This window comes from Hirundo rustica, chromosome 6 (assembly GCF_015227805.2).
Source record: "Hirundo rustica isolate bHirRus1 chromosome 6, bHirRus1.pri.v3, whole genome shotgun sequence".
NCBI classification, from domain to species: domain Eukaryota; kingdom Metazoa; phylum Chordata; class Aves; order Passeriformes; family Hirundinidae; genus Hirundo; species Hirundo rustica.
This window is the reverse complement of record NC_053455.1, coordinates 10,794,191-10,811,813: the sequence shown is the minus strand read 5'-3', so window position 1 is coordinate 10,811,813 and position 17,623 is coordinate 10,794,191. Positions and strand designations below refer to the sequence as shown.

The window sequence follows — 17,623 nt, the reverse complement described above, 5'->3', positions numbered from 1 at the left end:
GGTAGCCTGCTCTGGGGCTGATTGTGTGAGAAGTATTAGAAAGGAAAACCGCTTTCCTTTTTTGTTGGCAGGATCTAGCTGAGAACAGAGACTGTTGTGTTTAGCTGTGGTCATATGGGAGTTTGTTCTGTGCTCTGAAGCACTTAAATGTGAGTTTTAATGTCAAAGATTAAAAAAAAAAAATGGTGCTGTTTTCCCTCTAGTATAAACAGGACCCTTGGGCTCAGAGAACTGCAGTGACAGCTTTAGTTTCTTACAGTCTATCTGTGGCATATCCTGGCACTGAACCTTTAGCCATTGCCTGTCTGCTGAGCCACAAGATTACCTCTCAGTTTAGTTGCCTCTGTTGGGCAGCGTTCCTGTTTCCAAGACCAGAAAAAAAGAATTGAAAAAGCTACTTTTCAAAGCATGGCCTTGGATGCAGTATTTAAGAACTTGTGAGGTCTGAGAGTTGAGAAGGAAGGACTCAGGTGATTGTGGTGTTTTTCTCCATTTTATCTCTGCTGCAGGACAGCTGCTTAGCACAAGCTGATGTTTGCCCTATGCGACTGTTACGTACTTCAGAATAACTCTGACTGACACAGACTGAACACATGCATCCAGTTCCAAAATCTGCCTGAGAAAATAGATTATATCCGCTGTTGGCCTTTGATTAATGAGGTAGGAAAAACAGATAACAATTAATCCTAAAGCTGTTACAGACTACATGTGATACACAACTGTCATTAGAGGGATATTAAAGACTTTAGGCTCAAAAGCGGAGAATTGTGGCATTTTTGCAGATGCTTTGAATATACAGGCCATATGAGAGATCTTCTAGTCCTTTATACATTTGGTTACTGTAGATATAATTACGTAGTTAGTAGTATTTTTAATAAAAGTATGATTTTGAGTTTTTACACAAGCAGTAGAACTGTTTTGTTAGTCTCTAAACCTCTCAAGATAAAACTAATCTGTGTACAATGTCAAGAAATTACAGTTCATTGATAAATTTTTCCTTTTGTTGATTGTACAAGGTGAATGGGTTATAGAGAACGAAGTATTAATTTGTGGGTTTTTTGACTACTTTGTCATCAGAGATTGTGTATAAATTATATGAAGAGTGAGATCCCTTTTTGCATATTTCCATAGCTGGTAGTCACTCTGTTTTTAATGGTTTAGTTGAGCTGGAAGAATAAATGGTGGAAATGGTGGAAACTGAGAAAGAGTATGAATTTTGAGGGCTTGGTAAGTTCTCTAGTAACTGAGGAGTGTGAGATGGTTCCAGCTACAAGAGCAGCTTTGGATGCTGACAGATGTAAATTGCAGGAGTCAAAGAGAGGAGTTGAAAACTAAAATATGTGAAATTCACGAGGCAGTAGCTGTGTGATAGTGATAGAAGCTGAAGTTAGACAGAGGAAGATTAGTAAATGTGAGACTTGGGACAAAGACTGGATTTTGTTTTATTGGAGGAACGAAAAAAATACCGTTGACTAGTAAAATTACTAAAGTGGCAAAACAGCATATCTAGAACAGAAAATGAGTGGATTATTTTTATATTTAGTTGACTGCAGATAGTAGTAAATGCTAAGGGAAGGGGTACAAGACTTAAAATATAGGATAGGACTTAGATTGTTTGTGAAAATACTGTGGAAGTGTCATGATGTCGTAAGGTTTTGTGTTAACTTAGTAAACATCTCTGAAAGCAACTTTTCATTCAGAAATAGTTTGGACACATGTATCAGCTTGTCTTTATGATATTTCCTGAAATACATCATGACAGGTTGTAAACATTGGAGGAAAGTGGAATTAATTTCTAAACTCTAGCAAGCAGTAAAATTTACCATAATTAGGAACATCTCACAACTGGTGCTAGTGTAGTTATTGGCAGTTGTCATAGCAGATAAAATATAAGCCCAATAACCAGTCTTTATTCCTGTGGTCTTGTCTATGACATACATGGGCAGTGTCATGCAAACAGTCCCTTTGGACTTAGTGGAATTTTATATTGACAGCAAGTGTGGCAGGGCCCAGAGTGTGGGTGCTGAATGCTCTTGTACAATTACTGAAATAGTTGGAAAACTGAAGCTCCAGAGCTTTTCAAAGTAATGGAGATATTGAACTAGAGCAGGTGGTTTTTTTGGTGGTTTGGTGGTTTGTTTGTTTGGGTGGTGTGGTTTTTTTTTTTTTTTTTTTGTTTTTCTTTTTTTTTCTTTCTTTTTTTTTTTTTTCTTTCTTTTTTTTTCTTTTTCTTCTTTTTTTTTTCCTGATATAATTGATACACACTGCAAGCAATGTATGAAGCTGCCAAACAAAAAACATTTTCAATCCTTAGAGAATTAAAAACTAGGCGCAATAGGACATATCACAAATTGCGGTAGGAGTACTTCACAGAATAATTGTGAGCATTTAGAAGCATTTCTAACTTCAATTGGCTGATTTCTGGTTTTTATTTCTCTAAGGAAGTTCTAACTCTGCTGAAGCTAAAGAAAAGCTTCAGTGTTAAGCTCTTAAACAACCATAAAACACTTTCCTGTCTACAGATATCCAAAACTCTTGTCTTGGAAAACTGCAAGACTCTGTATACCATTCTGTTAATTGGACTTGGCTCATGGCAAAATAAAATTTGAGAAGTGAAGGCTTCTTTTCTTTTCCGTGTTTCAAAGTTACCCATGAGGAGAAGCAGCAGCTACTGCTGCAAAATGTTCTTGTCAAGGCTGTAGAGATGAGAAGAATTACTGGGTTTAATTTTTTTTTTTTTTTTTGCATATTATTGCCTTCCTCATGATCAGCTTTTTCTGAAGGTGCCAGTGTGTTATTACTGGGATGAGCTCTGAGTACATTGTTTTTCTTGGAGAAGGCAAATAGACTCTTTGTTTGTGTTATTCTTAGATACTGTGCCTTAAGTATTTTCACAGTATTGCTCACAAGCGTGAAATTATTTTCTTATCCATTGAAGGAAACCTGGACATATGGTACTTTTTTCCTGTTTGCTCCTTATCTTTCTAAATTCAGTTGCTACATGGATATTTTCCTGTGTCTGTCAAAACGGGAGTTCTTTAGTTTTTACTCTCCCCTTTCTTCCCACGTTATTCTAATTTTTTGGTTGTTATTTGAATGTATAGCAGATGTAGCTCTAGCTGAACTGTTTCTCAGCTGTGTTTTTTCTCGGGCTGTGGGGCATTAAGGAGTGGAGCACAAATGCCAGTCTGTTGCTTTGATCTCACAGCACTGATACAGTGAATATCCCATGCTCTTGGACACTGGTTGGATTGAGGGTAGAGGCTGCAGAAAGATGAAGAAATACGTCACATGGATTGTTCAGTGTCAGAGTCCTTATGGGTTTGTTTCACTAGGCAGATGAAAACAAACACTGCATTTCAACTCAGCTTTGACAAGCTTACAGATGCAGGAAAAAGTGGGTATCCCATATTTAGGGGTTACCATACATCCTTATATGTTAGCTGAACTTAAGGAATGCACTTTTTAGTAAGAAGTTCCTTCTAAGATTAGGTTACATTCACTACAAGAATTTAACCTGCTTTTTCTTTATGCAAAGCAAAGTCTGAGAATTTTTTTCTTCTTTTTTGCTAAATTGTGGCTATCTGTTAACCTTTTACTCTCTCCACACAAGTTAATGCTGTGTCTTCTGCTTTTGTCTTCCAGATTTCCTTATGCGGTCATGTAGATGTGTTTATTTCGGCCTTAAAACTGCTGATGCAAATCCTTGCTATGGCATCTGTGGCTTCACCGGTTATATTTAAGGAATTTTGTCCCTTGTATTATCTCCTCAATGCCATTCCTACAAAGATCCAGAAAGGCTTTCGCTCTATTGTGGTTTACCTCACAGCGCTTGATACCAATGGAGACTACATTGCTGTGGGGAGCAGCATTGGAATGCTTTATCTCTACTGCAGGCATTTAAACCAGATGAAAAAATATAATTTTGAGGTAGATACTAACTTTTACTGTTGTCTCTTCCGATGAAGCTGAGTTGCTCAGAATTGAGCTCTGTGTTGGTGTCTCATTAACTTGTGAGTTCTTTGTATGGTTTGTTTCAACAGGGGAGGTGTGAATCTATAACTTTTGTAAAGCTTTTGAGTTGTTTTGATGATCTGGTTGCTGTTGGTACAGCCTCAGGTCGGGTTGCAGTTTTCCAGCTTGTGTCTTCGTTACCTGGAAGGAATAAACAGGTAAATATTTTCATTTGCCTAAATCTCTGTGAGGTCTAGTGGGGCCAGTTCTAGTAGAGTGTTACTGTGATTCTTTGTAAGCTATTTCAGTCTTGCCTGATAAAATAGCTGTGAATATATTTTAGGCTTCATATGTTAAGCTTATAAAACAATAATATTAAAGCAAGCTTTGCATTACAAAAGATGTATTTAATCAAATACGTTTCTGAGAGATTTCTTGTGCAATAATTGGCTGATCTCTTTGGTGGAGGGGGGTTTGTGTTGTTGTGGGGTTTTTGTGCTAAATAAACTTTAGAAGGACCTGCACTTTTGTGTATTTGATCTCCAGTTAAACCGGTTAGGAGTTACTGAATAGGGTTTGTGCATCCATTTTCTCTTCAGCTCATTCTTCTATTGCCTTGTTATTGTTTCACAGCTTCGCAGATTTGATGTTGCTGGCATCCACAAAAGTAGCATTACAGCTTTAGCTTGGAGTCCCAATGGAATGAAATTATTCTCTGGAGATGACAAAGGAAAAATTGTCTACTCTGCATTAGACCTAGACCAGGTGAGCATTTGTTATAGGGACCTTAATTCACATTTGCACTTTCTGAAAGGATGCTTGTGTGTTTAAATATTTAGCAGTTATTTAATTGCTCAGTGTTATGTGTTTAGTTGGATACCTTTATTGGTAAGCGTAACATGTGGCCTGGTGTATGCACACCCAACAAGGCAACCATTGGATATCCTTCACAACTGCCTTATCTTTTTGAAAAAGTAATGCATTTTAAAAGAATTAGTGATCCTTCTCCTTTTTCATTAAATAACAATTAAATCTTCCTTCAGCTTTCAGCCAGTACTTTCTCTTTTATTTTTGGAAGGGCTATTTTTGACTGATGTGGCTCTCTTGGTGAAGTTATTCTCCCAGAGCTGTTCAGCATCTCAGTCTAGAGTGTAGAATGAAAGTAACATTCGGGTGCTGCTGGCTGACTAGCATGTTACCAGTAAATGGAATTTTTCTCACATCTTGTTAGTTAATACAGACCTGAGATGTCAACAAAATTAATGCCAACTTGAATTTCTAAATGGGAGAAAAGTTTAGACAAGGTCTGTCCTGATTTATCTGTAGCTGTCCCTCAATTTGATTTGACAGAAAACACCGAAAGTAATGATTTTCTCACCAATGTGTCAGCTGGCAGTGGGGAAGAAGGAAGAAAATGTGTCCTAAAGTTCCAAAGTTTCTGTTGATTTCAAGAGAAATGTATTAGCTAATATTCCAAGAGGAGCTACATTTTGTAGTGTGTCACACACAATCTAACCCCCTCTTGCCTATATAAATTTAAGTCCATAATCATTAAGTGAATTTCATGCAACAGGAGTTCAAAAGCTTCTTGTTTGTTTTGGTTTTTTCCTCTTCTGGTTATAAATTTCTTTAAAGTGTTAGTTACTACCTTGTATTTTTAGGAGGGTTTGACTCTAGTGAATTGTGTGTGTCTTTGAAAGGGTATTTGCAACTCCAGCCTTGTATTGGAAGAGCCATCTTCGATTGTCCAGTTGGATTACAACCAGAAGGTGCTGCTTGTCTCTACTTTACAGCGGACTCTGCTTTTTTACACAGAAGAGAAATCCGTCAACCAAGTTGGAACACAGCCCAGAAAAAAGTAACCCTCGTAAAATCCTGATGCAGGCTCATCTATTAATTCTTGCATTTCAAAGTGAATTATAGACAGAGTGATCTAGGCAGTAAAATTATTACAGCACAGCAGTCTGCTCATAAAAAGCTAGTTACAATAGCTGTGTGTAATCGAACATGAAATGACAATTACACCTAGTTAGAAAGTATGTGGTTGCAAGTATGTTAGGATCATATTTTCAAGGCACTATTAGGCAAAAATATTTCAGATGTTTTCTCCTTGTTTAAACTGAAAACACTGCCAAACTTCCTCTGCAGTCGCTCTTTGTTTATTGTGATTTAGAGTGAGCAAGCATTGTAATTGAGTCTGCCTAATGGGTGACGTGATAGTTGATCCAAAAGCAATCATCCTTTTTTTCTTATACACTGAAGTGAGTTAATAGGGAGAAGGTATAGTGAGCACTTAAATTTGGATTAGGAGCCTTTTGTGTGGCTTTGACGTCTTCTCTTATGTAGTCCCTCTCGGGTGAGGAAGAAGGAACCTGGACGTAGAACAGCATGACTGACTCTATCTCTAAGGAGAGGAAATTTAACCTTGAAAGAGGGTTCATGATGTATCTTTCAGGGATATGAATAGTAAGAGGAATACCAAGGTCCATCTTAATATGTGAAGTGTTTCCTTGGATGATAGTAATGATATTTCTGTATATGAGAAACCAAGGGCTAGACAGCAGAGGTCTGTTCCGTGCTTCTTGCCAGTAAAGGCTGTCAGTTTCTTAGCATTAGTTGGTAGTGTTTTGCTTGTTTTTTATTAATTCTGGGAGAAGGAAGAATGCCTAGTAGGATCTTTTTGAGATGGACAAAGTGGCATTAAGGCTATGCGGCTTATTAGGAGGAGTCATTTAACTTGCTTAATTGATGAAGTGTCTGACATCCAAAGCTGAGGGGAAACTTGTTATTTGGAATTACTGCTGTTGTCTTACTGTAACTAGATTTGTATTTCAGACATTTGACTGAATATTTTAACCAAACACTTTTGATAATTGGAGGTAGTAAATTTGTGCCATTAGTTTTTAAATTGTTTCTAAGTTGAGTATATAGCTTTTAAAAGAAATTCTTTTGCATTTTAGCACTGGGAAATTTGGAGCATGTTTTATACCTGGCCTGTGTAAACAGAGTGACTTGACACTATTTGCTGCCAGACCTGGGCTTCGTCTGTGGAAATCTGATGTTCATGGGACTGTTCAGGCCACGTTCATATTGAAAGATGTATTTGCTGGAGGAATAAAAACTTTTGAACTGTATCCTCGTTTGGAACCACCTGACAGAGGAAGTTACAGCTCTCCAGAGAAACACCTTGGGCTTGTCTCTTGCTTTTTCCAAGAAGGATGGGTGCTGACTTGGAACGAATACAGCATCTATTTACTGGACACTGTGAACCAGGTAGGTAAATCTTGTCGCTGCATATTTTATTTCTTTCATGTTTTTGTTCATGCTATGCCATGAGACTCTGTTTTGGTTATGCATTCTATGGCTGTGATTTAAAATCCCTATTTAAAATGAAAAAAAAGGAATATTTATTGTCTCCCTTCTCAAGTTGTCATTGCAGTGATATACTCACCAACTAGCTCAGTATGTTGTTTATGAAAATGACATATTTAAAGATTTCAGTTGTGGTGTTAACATCAAAATTAATTCTGATGCTTAGTGAAACATTGAAACCTGCAGTCTAGGAATTAATGCAAAAAGATATTTTAGGCCTATAAAATGTGCCTGGGACTATTTATTATTTCCCTTCTACTACTGTTGGTGTCTGAAAAAAAGATGTATTACCTTTTATTTGCCATACAGTGAAGTGTTAGTTATTTTGTTGTCTTAAAAAATGCATATGAGCGTGGATACAAGCGAGTATATTTTTGTCTAAATGATATTAAACATTTGTACTGGGGTGCTCTTCTGCCACCAAGTTGTATATTGCTTAAGTTGTTATATTTAGTTGCCTTTAGTTGGACAAGGAATAGATCAGTGGAATTTAAATTAGTATAAAAATGGAGCTGCATCATGATTAAAGGGTTCTTTCCTGCTTCTTTTTTCTATTTTAGTTTTTTTTTTAATAAGATAAAAATCTTTAGCCTGTAACTATTTATGTTGATTAAAATCCAGTGAGTGCTTTTGTTAAGAGTACTGTGTTGTGCAAACACTGTGTTAATCTAATGCCAATTATTTCTTTCTTTGTTGACTCTTTACAGGCTTTGATTGGTGGCTTGGAAGGATACGGTGATATTGTGTCTGTGTCCTGTACCAACAATGAGATTTTTCTCTTAAAGGGGGATAGAGACATAATAAGAATTTCAAATAGACCTGAAGGACTGTCATCAATAGGTTTGTATAGATTAGTAAGCTTGGTATGTAGAAATTAGTGGGTGGTTTAGTATGTGTAAATTAGTATGTACCTCATGGAACATGGTGCCTATTGTACTTTTTTAATTAAAAAAACCCAACAACAACAACAAACAAACTCAGCAGAACTGAAAACCAACAAAACTGAAACAACCCAAACCTCAGATAAAACCCTTCCGATTATTGCAAAAACCTGCCAGGTCCTGTAGAGTTATGCATCTGTTCTGATAGGTTATATTCAGAGATCTGGTTTATCTGCTTATCTGAGCTTCTCTTTTGGCTGCAGTGAGAATGGGGGCATTAGGAAATTAAATATGCTTGCCTTTTTTGAGAGTGGATCAGCATTAACCTAATGAGGCATCTCTAATCTGTGCATTTGGGAGCTCATTCTGAACCATGATGCTGAAGCAGTCTGGATTCCTGATTATGGTTATCCCTTTGGGATCAGTCTCAGTAGCTGAATACGTTGATTCTGTGCCACCTGTCACCAGCCACATTCCAGTGGAAATCTCAGCCTTCCTAGCAATGAAAAAGAAGGAATTGGCAAATAGATCTAAAGAATGCTCACTAAAATTCCAAAAATAATTTGACTGTTTCATACTTGTTGCTGTCTGAATTAAACATTTATGTTACTAGAACTCTTTAAAAAGGACTACTGATGCATCTAAATACTCCACCTTGGCTTTGTTTTAGCAAAATGCTAATAAATTCTCTATGCAGTCTCGTTGGATGCTGGGGAACTTAACTTTCTTATCATTGCGTATTGGCATTAGCTTTAGTCATTTAGGCAGTTCTTTACTCAAACTTCTAGATACTGTTTATTATTTGTCTCAGCTTTCAAGTATAGATTGAAAGGAGCCTTTACAAGTGTGTTTTCTTCTAATCACTACAATGATTTATCTGGTCATTTTCCTTGGTTTTTTTTTTCAAGCTACTAAATGTTTGAATGAAGAAGTCAAAGACATAGGATGGCACTTCAGTGTGTGATACAATTGGATCTTCCAAGCTGCAGACCTGTACCGTTCTTTTTACATAAAAGTGAATTCAGAATTTTGCTGATAGAAGCTTGATACAGGGTTTGGGGGAAGTGCTTTCATATAGATTGATTTGCAGGAAGTTTATAGTGTGTGCGTGTGCACAAGTATTTCTTTTTAAATGTTGTTAGCTTAGAATTTTTTTGTGTGTATACATATTCTTTTCTTTCAAAAGTCTCCAAAATTATGCCCCTACTCACTTGATGCTCGTATTTATACTTGAACTTGTATTTATACTTTTATTTTTCCTTTGGACAATTTCAGATGTGAATTTAAAATTGTCAAATCCTTTAACAGATACGAGTCCTAAATTGCTGACCCCATCATCAGTAGTTTCATCTGTATCATCCAGCCCTTCACTGGAAACAGAAAAAAAAATGATTACTTCCCCTTCAGTTACTGGTGATAAAAATGGCACTTCTTCGGTGAAAGATGATCTGGAAACTCCAACGCTGTCAGAGAAAAGTTTTGAGAGGGGAGGAGACTTGAGCAATGAAACCAGGAGAAGAGGCTGCTCTGTAGTAAGTGAATCACGAAGCAGAAGCAGCTCTGTGAACTCCGTGGACAGTGGCTCGAGCTTCATGATGTGCGCAGACCAACTTCCAGAAGCTCAGAGAGAAGGTCAACTTTCTTCACAACGGTTCAGCACCATCAGCTCTGAAGATTTTGATCAAGAACTTATTGTAAAGCCAATTAAGGTGAAAAAGAAAAAAAAGAAGAAACAGGGTAGGTTGAGCATAGTTTTCCCTGACACTGCTTGTTGTTAGAGCGTGTTACATGAAAGAGTCTGTGTTCGGCAGGCTTCATGTCTGCTGTGTTGTTGTGCTTCTGAAATGGTTGAGGGGTTGTGGTAGGCCATTTCTGTCTTGAGATTTTCATCTGAGATTTTATTTCTTTTGTTTTGCTTTATGTAAACACGCTCTGAGTTCTAATGTATTCATTAATGGGAACATACAGTGGGCTCTGTCCAGTTTTATGTTGGAATTCTGTAATATCTATTCATCCTATTCAAAATATTTGGCAATGTCTTTCTTAGCCATCCTCTTTAGTTTGATGAAGTAGTGTGAGTACTCAATAATTTTAATTGTTTATTGTATTGAGGCTTTTTTTGGCTTTATATGTAAAATTTAATATTAAAGTTGAGAAAAAATTCAATGTGGTTAAAATTTAGATTTAACTTTGTTCTTCCTCCAGTTCTAAAAATATTTTAATTTCTTACTTGGCACCGGGATTTAATAGATTTTATTAATATTACTTTTCTCCTTTTTTTTTCCATGTGTGCATGATAACAGAAGGTGGGACAAGGAGAAGCCACAGCTCTCTGGAAGGCACACCAATTTATGAGCGTCAGCTTTCTGGTGACAGTCCACATTCCTTGAATGCAGACTCCTTTTCCATGACTTCCAGCATAATGAGTGGCAGCATTGATCATCTGAGTACTGGATCTCCCGATCAGGAAAGTATGTTCAGTGTGGAGTCCCATACAATCTTGCAAGAAGATAACGGTTCAGAAACTTTCAGTGTCCTACAGTCTCCTGAGTCAGCAAATGTACTAATTAATGAAGAAAATGGAGATGTGGTTGATTTACAGAAACTTCCAAACGGTGACAGTGGCACGGGTACTTCAGCTGTTGTAGATACTTTGACGTCTGCATCTCCCCTGATGCTCACAGAAGACTTGACAGGCAGTGTTGGTGGTGAGTGTAATGGTGGTGAGGTTTCTGCAAGCAATGAATGCTGTCCTGGAAAGCTGAGCCAGGAGGAGGAGGAGCAGGATTTTCCTACATCGTGTAAAATAGATGAAGACTTGGATAAAGTGAAGCTGCAGGATACTGAAATATCTTCTGAAGATCCAGACCCTACAGACCAGATGTTTTTGGAATGTGACAGTATACTTGGTGTCCAGACATTCCTGACACCAAAGGAAAGTGATGAAACTGGTGGGGAAGACCCACAGCAGCTGTCTCTAATCCACAGTGCTCTGTCAGACCCTTCTGGGCTCCAGTGTGACATCTCTGACAGTGTTCAATCAGATAACTGTTCCATTTCTGGGTGGAATTTTGAAAGTGCAATCAAAGCTAAATGTAGTACTAGCACCGCTGAAAGGGTAGCAGACACTCATGAAAGTAAGACTGAAAAATCTGCCTCAAGTGATGAAGAGGATATTTATGGACATGGATTACCATATTCATCCTCAGAGACCAGCATGCCTGAAGTTGGTTCTGTGCCTGGTGCACAGGACGTAGCCAAGATAAGCCTAGATGAAATGGTGCTGTTAAAATCTGATCAGGTATTTCTTTTCAGTTTAATTACAGTACCTTTAACCTTAAAAAGAAACAGCTTTTCAGAAGAAACATTCCTGCAATTACTGTCCTTTACATCTTGAGGAGAGCAAGTCTTTTTTACTTGGTTCAATACACAAGTAAAGTATAAAGCCTAACAACAGTACATGTTGTAACTTAAATAATGTGATATATCTGACTTCAGAATGGGTGATGTGTGCTTGCAATGCAAAGAAGCTCTTCTGGTTGTGTTATTCCCAGCTCAAAAAAAATGCTGTTAGAAACCCATCCATTAAAGAGTGAACAGTAAAATGCAGTCAGGTTCAAAGGCTGCTGCTAGTTTGCATCTCCAGTAGTCCAAATTCTGTGTGATAATGTTCTGAAATTCAGCTGATTTCATGGAGAAGTAATGCTAATTATCTCACATGGCTGGCTTCTGCTTAAGGATTATTTTACCTGTAAATACTCAGAATAAGGATTAGTCTTTGCCCCCTAGCCAGCAGTGGTTAGTACTGTTTAAAATGTTGTCGTTCCTTTTTCTGTTATCCCTATTTTTCTCATCATTATTTTGTGGGTAATCCTCATAGACACTATAGAAAAGAAGTACTGAACTTAATTGTAAAATCTGCAAAATTGCCAGATTCACTGGGGCTTTTTTAGCAGAAGTCTTAAGAAGGAAATGCAGTTCTAATGCAGTTCTTGTAGGGTGGGGATTTTGTTTCTTTTAAATCTGTAGCAGCCTTGTGTTGAGATCAATCAAATATTCATTCTTAAAGGTTGAGTTATAAGTTGATGGTGTCCTATCTATCAACAACTGCAGCTCAAAGTGCAGAAGATTTTAGTTTCAGGTTATGATATTCTTATACTCTGTCATGTTCAGAAAAGTCCTGTGGTAATGTATGCAGTGCTTGAGTTCACCTCATGCAAGCAATCAAAATTTAAGAGAGCAGGCTGTAACCAGATTTCTGCAAGATGTGGCTCCTCTACCATACAGAGTATCAGAGTTGGATATTCATCTGTCTCTGCCCTTCAGCTGTCTTGTTCCCTTTGCTCATCACTTCCTAGACGATGAATAATTTCCTGGACTACAGGCAGACTGTACCTTTTTATGTATTCCTTCTTTGGAGGTGGATGACGGGGTGGAGTGGTTTATTTTTTTGCTAAGTCTGTTGTTCCAGCAGTCTCGTTGTGCACGTGCTGCCTTTGAGAAAAATGACAGACGTAGTTTTATTTTCTCAAGGCAATTTTATTCATTGATTAAAGTACTTAAGTTACCTTTTTAAAATCAAAACGTGGGAGCTGCTGTTCTTATATAGCCGTTTTCTTATGCAGTCTGAAGACACCTGACACTGTTCTGACTCTACAGTTTTTAGTTTGCAGAGAGCTGGATGGGATATTCTGGCCCTGGTTATGGCATCCTGAGCCTTGTTGTCTCAGAAAAATACATTTGGTGCCTGGACTACCGAGGCAGCCTGTACTGCAGTGCCCTTCCTGCAGCTGGGCTGCGCTGGCAGAAATTTGAGGATGGAGTCCAGCAAGTGGCAGTTTCCCCCTCAGGTAGGTTGGCTTCTACTGCACTGTTGCCTTGTAAGTATAAAACTTGGGTAGACTTGGGCATTTTCTTTGTTCTTGTTCTTTGGTTGGTTGTTTTTCATGGGTTTCTTTAATATCAGTTATTATTAATTAGGTGAAAATTGTTACTTTTTTGAGAGTACAGATTTAGTTGAGTGCATATGTAATTTCTATGTAGGCAGTTTATTGGGTTTTTTTCAAATCAATTACTTCCAGAAACTTAGTTGTTTAGGGCTTTTTTTTCATGTAAAAGTAGTGTGTTGGTTTGGATTTCTTTTTGGTGGGTTTTTTTTTTTTTCAGTCACAGTTGTATGACTGCATCTTCACTACCTGTGCATCCCATGTTCCAGTTTAAGTGACTGTCTTTCTAACAGGTTCACACTGCATTTTGGGAGGTTTTCAATATGCATTTGCCCGATTAAAGTGAACTTCAGAAGTAGCAGTTTAGTGGTAGGCAGAGAAGAGCTCCTTGTCTATACAAAACCTTGATTTTTGTTACAGAGCAATGGAAGTTCTTGGCTGTGAGGGTGGTGAGGCACAGGAAGAGGTTGCCCAGAGAAACTGTGGTTCCCCCATCTCTGGAAGTGTTCAAGGCCAGGCTGGATGAGGCCTTCAGCAATCTGGTCAAGTGAGAGGTGTACCTGCCCTGGCAGGAGGGTTGGAACTAGATGATCTTTAAGATCCCTTCCCACCCATACTGTCCTGTCATTCACAGTTTTAAAGTTTTTATTGTAAATATAGAATTGGCTTTGTGTATGCATGGGTTGGTTGATTTGATTTGTTTTTAAATACTGAAGAAAAATACTTTGAAGTTCTAGTACATTTGCATATGCATTTGTTCTGGATGGTTGTGAATGAGGATTATGTTGGATTAAAAATAAGCAGGTTTTGGTTATAAACTTGCGTCACTTTTGGCCTTCCAGATTGTTCCAGGACTGGAGTGAAAATACAAAGTTTCTCAGCCATTTTGATTTCTTCTGCCTTGCCACTACTTTCCTTCCCTGTCATCTCCAAAAGCACATGTCAATCTTCCCTTCTCTCTGTAGGGGAAGACTTGCTATCTGTTTTAAGAGGAAAGAAATTCTGTTTGATGTGTAGCTGAGCTTTGCTATAGACAAAACAATTCAAGACTACTTGTAGTAGGTGAGAGTGTGGGTTTATCCAGCTCAGTATCTTGCCCTTAAGAGTGGTCCAGCAGCAGGTCCCTGCAGAAAGGTGAAAGGAATGGGCCTGTGTCATGTTTGCCCTTGGTAGTTTCAGGCTGCGGTTGGTGGTGGTTCGGGTTGCCTGGGCAAAAGGTTGTTCTTCTGCATTTCTTATCCTTCAGTTCCTGGAATTCACCCAGCTTTTCGCTGAATCTGTGGAGGTTTCTAGCCTCCACAGTTTGCCATGCAGGAGCATCTTAACCATGTCAAAATAGAATTAAATGCAACTTTGTGGAATCATTCAAAGGAAATTAATATGACAATGTACTGCTCTGACAGTACAATATACAAGCCAGCAGTGAGGTTTGGTGCTTCATTTTGGGTTTTTTTCGTTTTCTTTTTTTTTAAGATATTATATATTAGAAGTCAGTTACTGTTCTGGTCTTCCTTTTTTAAAAAAAAAAAAAATTGCAGGGGCTTTTTAAACTTACATTTCTGTTTAATGCTAGTGGTTTGCTTTTCCTCTCCTGTTAGTTTAGGTGTAGCTAGGACACGTCACCTGTGACTGTTGCAGTAATTGCTGAGTGCTATTATGTTCTTTACCTCTCATACAGGGGCTCTTCTCTGGAAGATTGAACAGAAGACTAACAAAGCTTTTGCTTGTGGAAAAGTAACTATAAAAGGAAAACGGCACTGGTATGAGGCTTTACCCCAGGCTGTATTTGTAGCTCTAAGTGATGACACCGCCTGGATTATCAGAACAAACGGAGATCTGTATCTGCAAACAGGTACCTGAATTAATTGCGGGCTCTTTGAATTTGTGTGGGCTGAGATTAGATTTCAAGTCTATAGAATGATGGCAATTTGCTACAAACTTTTATCCACATAAGGAAACCTTTTTATCTTGAGAAACACTTGGAAACAGCTGTGAGATTTTGTGTAATTATGAGAGTGAAAAAGCCAGTTCATGGCCACTTGTTTTGTGTGTGCCAGTTGCAGTACATACAGTACAGAGAATTTATGGCATGGGGAAGATATGAGATGGATGGAGATAAATGGAAAGGGATTGTAGAAAATATCTAAATAGTATCCATGTTTTGAAAGTGGTATGGTGCACTGAAACAACTCAGCCTTAAGTGGGCAGAAGAGGGAAAAGTAGAAGCAAAGCACAGATCTCTAGAAGGTAAGAGTTATTTACCACCTGCTAATGACAGGAAGGTATTCTGAGACAGAATATCGTGAAGTGCTTGGGGAGTATAGACAAGTGATAGGTGTTTATGTGATAGAGAAAGCAGAGCTATGGGGGAATGGAATGGACTGTGGAGCAGGAATCTGCAGCTGCCTTTTTACTGGATCTGAGTGAGGCACAAACTGGAAAAAGGGGTAGTGTAGTGGCAACTTTGAAGTCATGGCCTTAGTTTTAAGTTCTTCAGTGAATAGAAGAGGATGCATTTGGAAGGTGTTATGCAAACAGTATTCAGGCTAAATGCAGGTAGCTAGAATGAAGGATGGCAGTACTAGCTTTAGAGAGAGAAGGAGAAAAGCATCAAGGACTCTTGAGCATGTGGGGCTTGCACAGAGAGCTGAGTTACTAAGGAAAAATTACCAATAACATGTTGAAGGAATTACTAGTGAAATGAAGAGGTGGACTGGGTTAAGGGGAAACTGTATAAGACATACAGAAACGGGACAGCATGTCTGAGTGGCTATCAGAATTCTTACTTACTTTTCATTTAATTTTGTCACACTCGTAATTTTTAGATTTATTTACTGTAGCACAATGCAAAAATTCTTTGTGATTGAGAAAACTGTTTTAAGCAGACATCACTGTTTCAAAGAAACTCTATTAAAAATATTTGGGTTTTTTGTTAAATGTAGTACTCCCAGAAATCAAGTGGCCTGCCCATGGTCACATGCATACTGCCAATAGGCATGGATAGTGATGATGGAGAGTAAATTTTGGATGCTAATTATACAGGGCTCTGTGGAGGCTTGAATCAATATTTTTCTTCCCTTTGAGAGATTGGTGTGATTACATCAGCTTACATTCTGCTGTTCTTAGGCTTCCAAATTTGTCTTTTGATGCAAAAAATAAATTCTCAGTATATCTGCCTTCCTAATGAGAGACAGCTAGTAACAATTGTGTCTCCAGGATCTTTTCATTCTCTTCACTGTCTTGTGTAACATTTATAACAAAAGGGTGTGCTCAGAGGTTTAGAAACGAGTGTTCTTGTTAGTCTAGAATATATCATACACATGAGTCTGTTCATACTGGCTTTGGCAGCATGAGGAGATGAAACAAAAGCTCTGTCTCCTGAGGTGTTCCACGTGCAGGTTCACGTGTGTAAATCAAGCTTCAGCGTAATCGTAAAGGAAGCATATTCCTGTAGGTTAGATATAGAAATGTGTGCAAACTGCCTGTAAATCTACCAGAACCTCTCTGCTTCTTTCAGTACTATACACTGTGGCATGCTCTTTTGTAGTTGCTCTGCTGTCACTATTCAGATCAGGTTGCTTCTCTCCCTGGCATGTTTTGGACAAAAGTTGTTCCATTATTGGCTTTTTCTTTGATGCTTCTGTCAGGTCTGATAGGGGTTTTATAAATGGAGATTCCTGGTGCTGACACTAGAGGGAGAAAAGGAACAGAAATGGCAGGACTGGACATGCACTGTGCAGGATGTTGAAGGATGTACAGTGCCTTATTTTTTTAAATGTAAGGTCAGCTACATTAGAAGAAATTATTAATAGCTTATAGAAAGAACAGTCACTCAAGGAAACTGTGATCAAATGACACGTGTTAGCAGGTCAAGGATATTCCCTTCTGCATTTTCTTTTATTGAGTTGCTTTATCTCTTATTTTTTTGTTGCAAAGATCCAAAATTTGTAAAGCAATCCTCATTTTCTGATTTCTAGGCCTGAGTGTGGATCGTCCTTGTGCCCGAGCAGTAAAGGTTGACTGCCCTTATCCACTGTCACAGGTCACGTCCAGAAATAACGTGGTGTGGGCTCTGAGCGAGCAGCGGGCCCTGCTGTACCGGGAGGGAGTGCGCAGCTTTTGTCCTGAGGGAGAGCAGTGGAAGAGCGATATTGTCAGGTGGGACACTCCAGTGGGACATTCTGGGCATAGCCAGAGTGACACAAATGATTGTGCTGGAACTCCTCGATGGTTAAAAAAGTATAGCCTGAACTCGTGAGTCTGGATACCACTGTGTGTGTGTATATATATATATATTTTAGCTGTCTGTCTATCTATATTTCCTTCCTGCCATCCATCCATCCATCCATGAGTGCTCTGTAATGAAAGGAATTGTCATGAACAGAAGCAGGTTGAAAGAGTGCGAAAAAAATTTAAAAGGTCCTTATGATGTCTATCAACGTGACTTTTATTAAATACTGCTGCTTTAAT

General features: G+C 38.3%; 1 protein-coding gene across 2 annotated transcripts in view; it reads left to right on the top strand.

Annotated features, from left to right (window-relative positions):
* The window catches only part of TECPR2 (tectonin beta-propeller repeat containing 2), a 44,505-nt gene that overhangs the window by 1,205 nt on the left and 25,677 nt on the right, over nt 1-17,623 (top strand). Inside the window, exons 2-13 of one of the 2 annotated variants that reach the window (XM_040067213.2) lie at nt 510-660; nt 3,646-3,930; nt 4,044-4,172; nt 4,588-4,719; nt 5,655-5,812; nt 6,915-7,227; nt 8,034-8,166; nt 9,516-9,944; nt 10,511-11,508; nt 12,874-13,057; nt 14,832-15,005; nt 17,131-17,311. In XM_040067213.2, the coding sequence (XP_039923147.1) occupies nt 3,697-3,930; nt 4,044-4,172; nt 4,588-4,719; nt 5,655-5,812; nt 6,915-7,227; nt 8,034-8,166; nt 9,516-9,944; nt 10,511-11,508; nt 12,874-13,057; nt 14,832-15,005; nt 17,131-17,311 (3,065 nt within the window). In that variant the 5' untranslated portion in view covers nt 510-660; nt 3,646-3,696. The remainder of the gene's footprint in view (nt 1-509; nt 661-3,645; nt 3,931-4,043; nt 4,173-4,587; nt 4,720-5,654; nt 5,813-6,914; nt 7,228-8,033; nt 8,167-9,515; nt 9,945-10,510; nt 11,509-12,873; nt 13,058-14,831; nt 15,006-17,130; nt 17,312-17,623) is intronic. The other variant, XM_040067214.2, reaches the window with a different exon arrangement.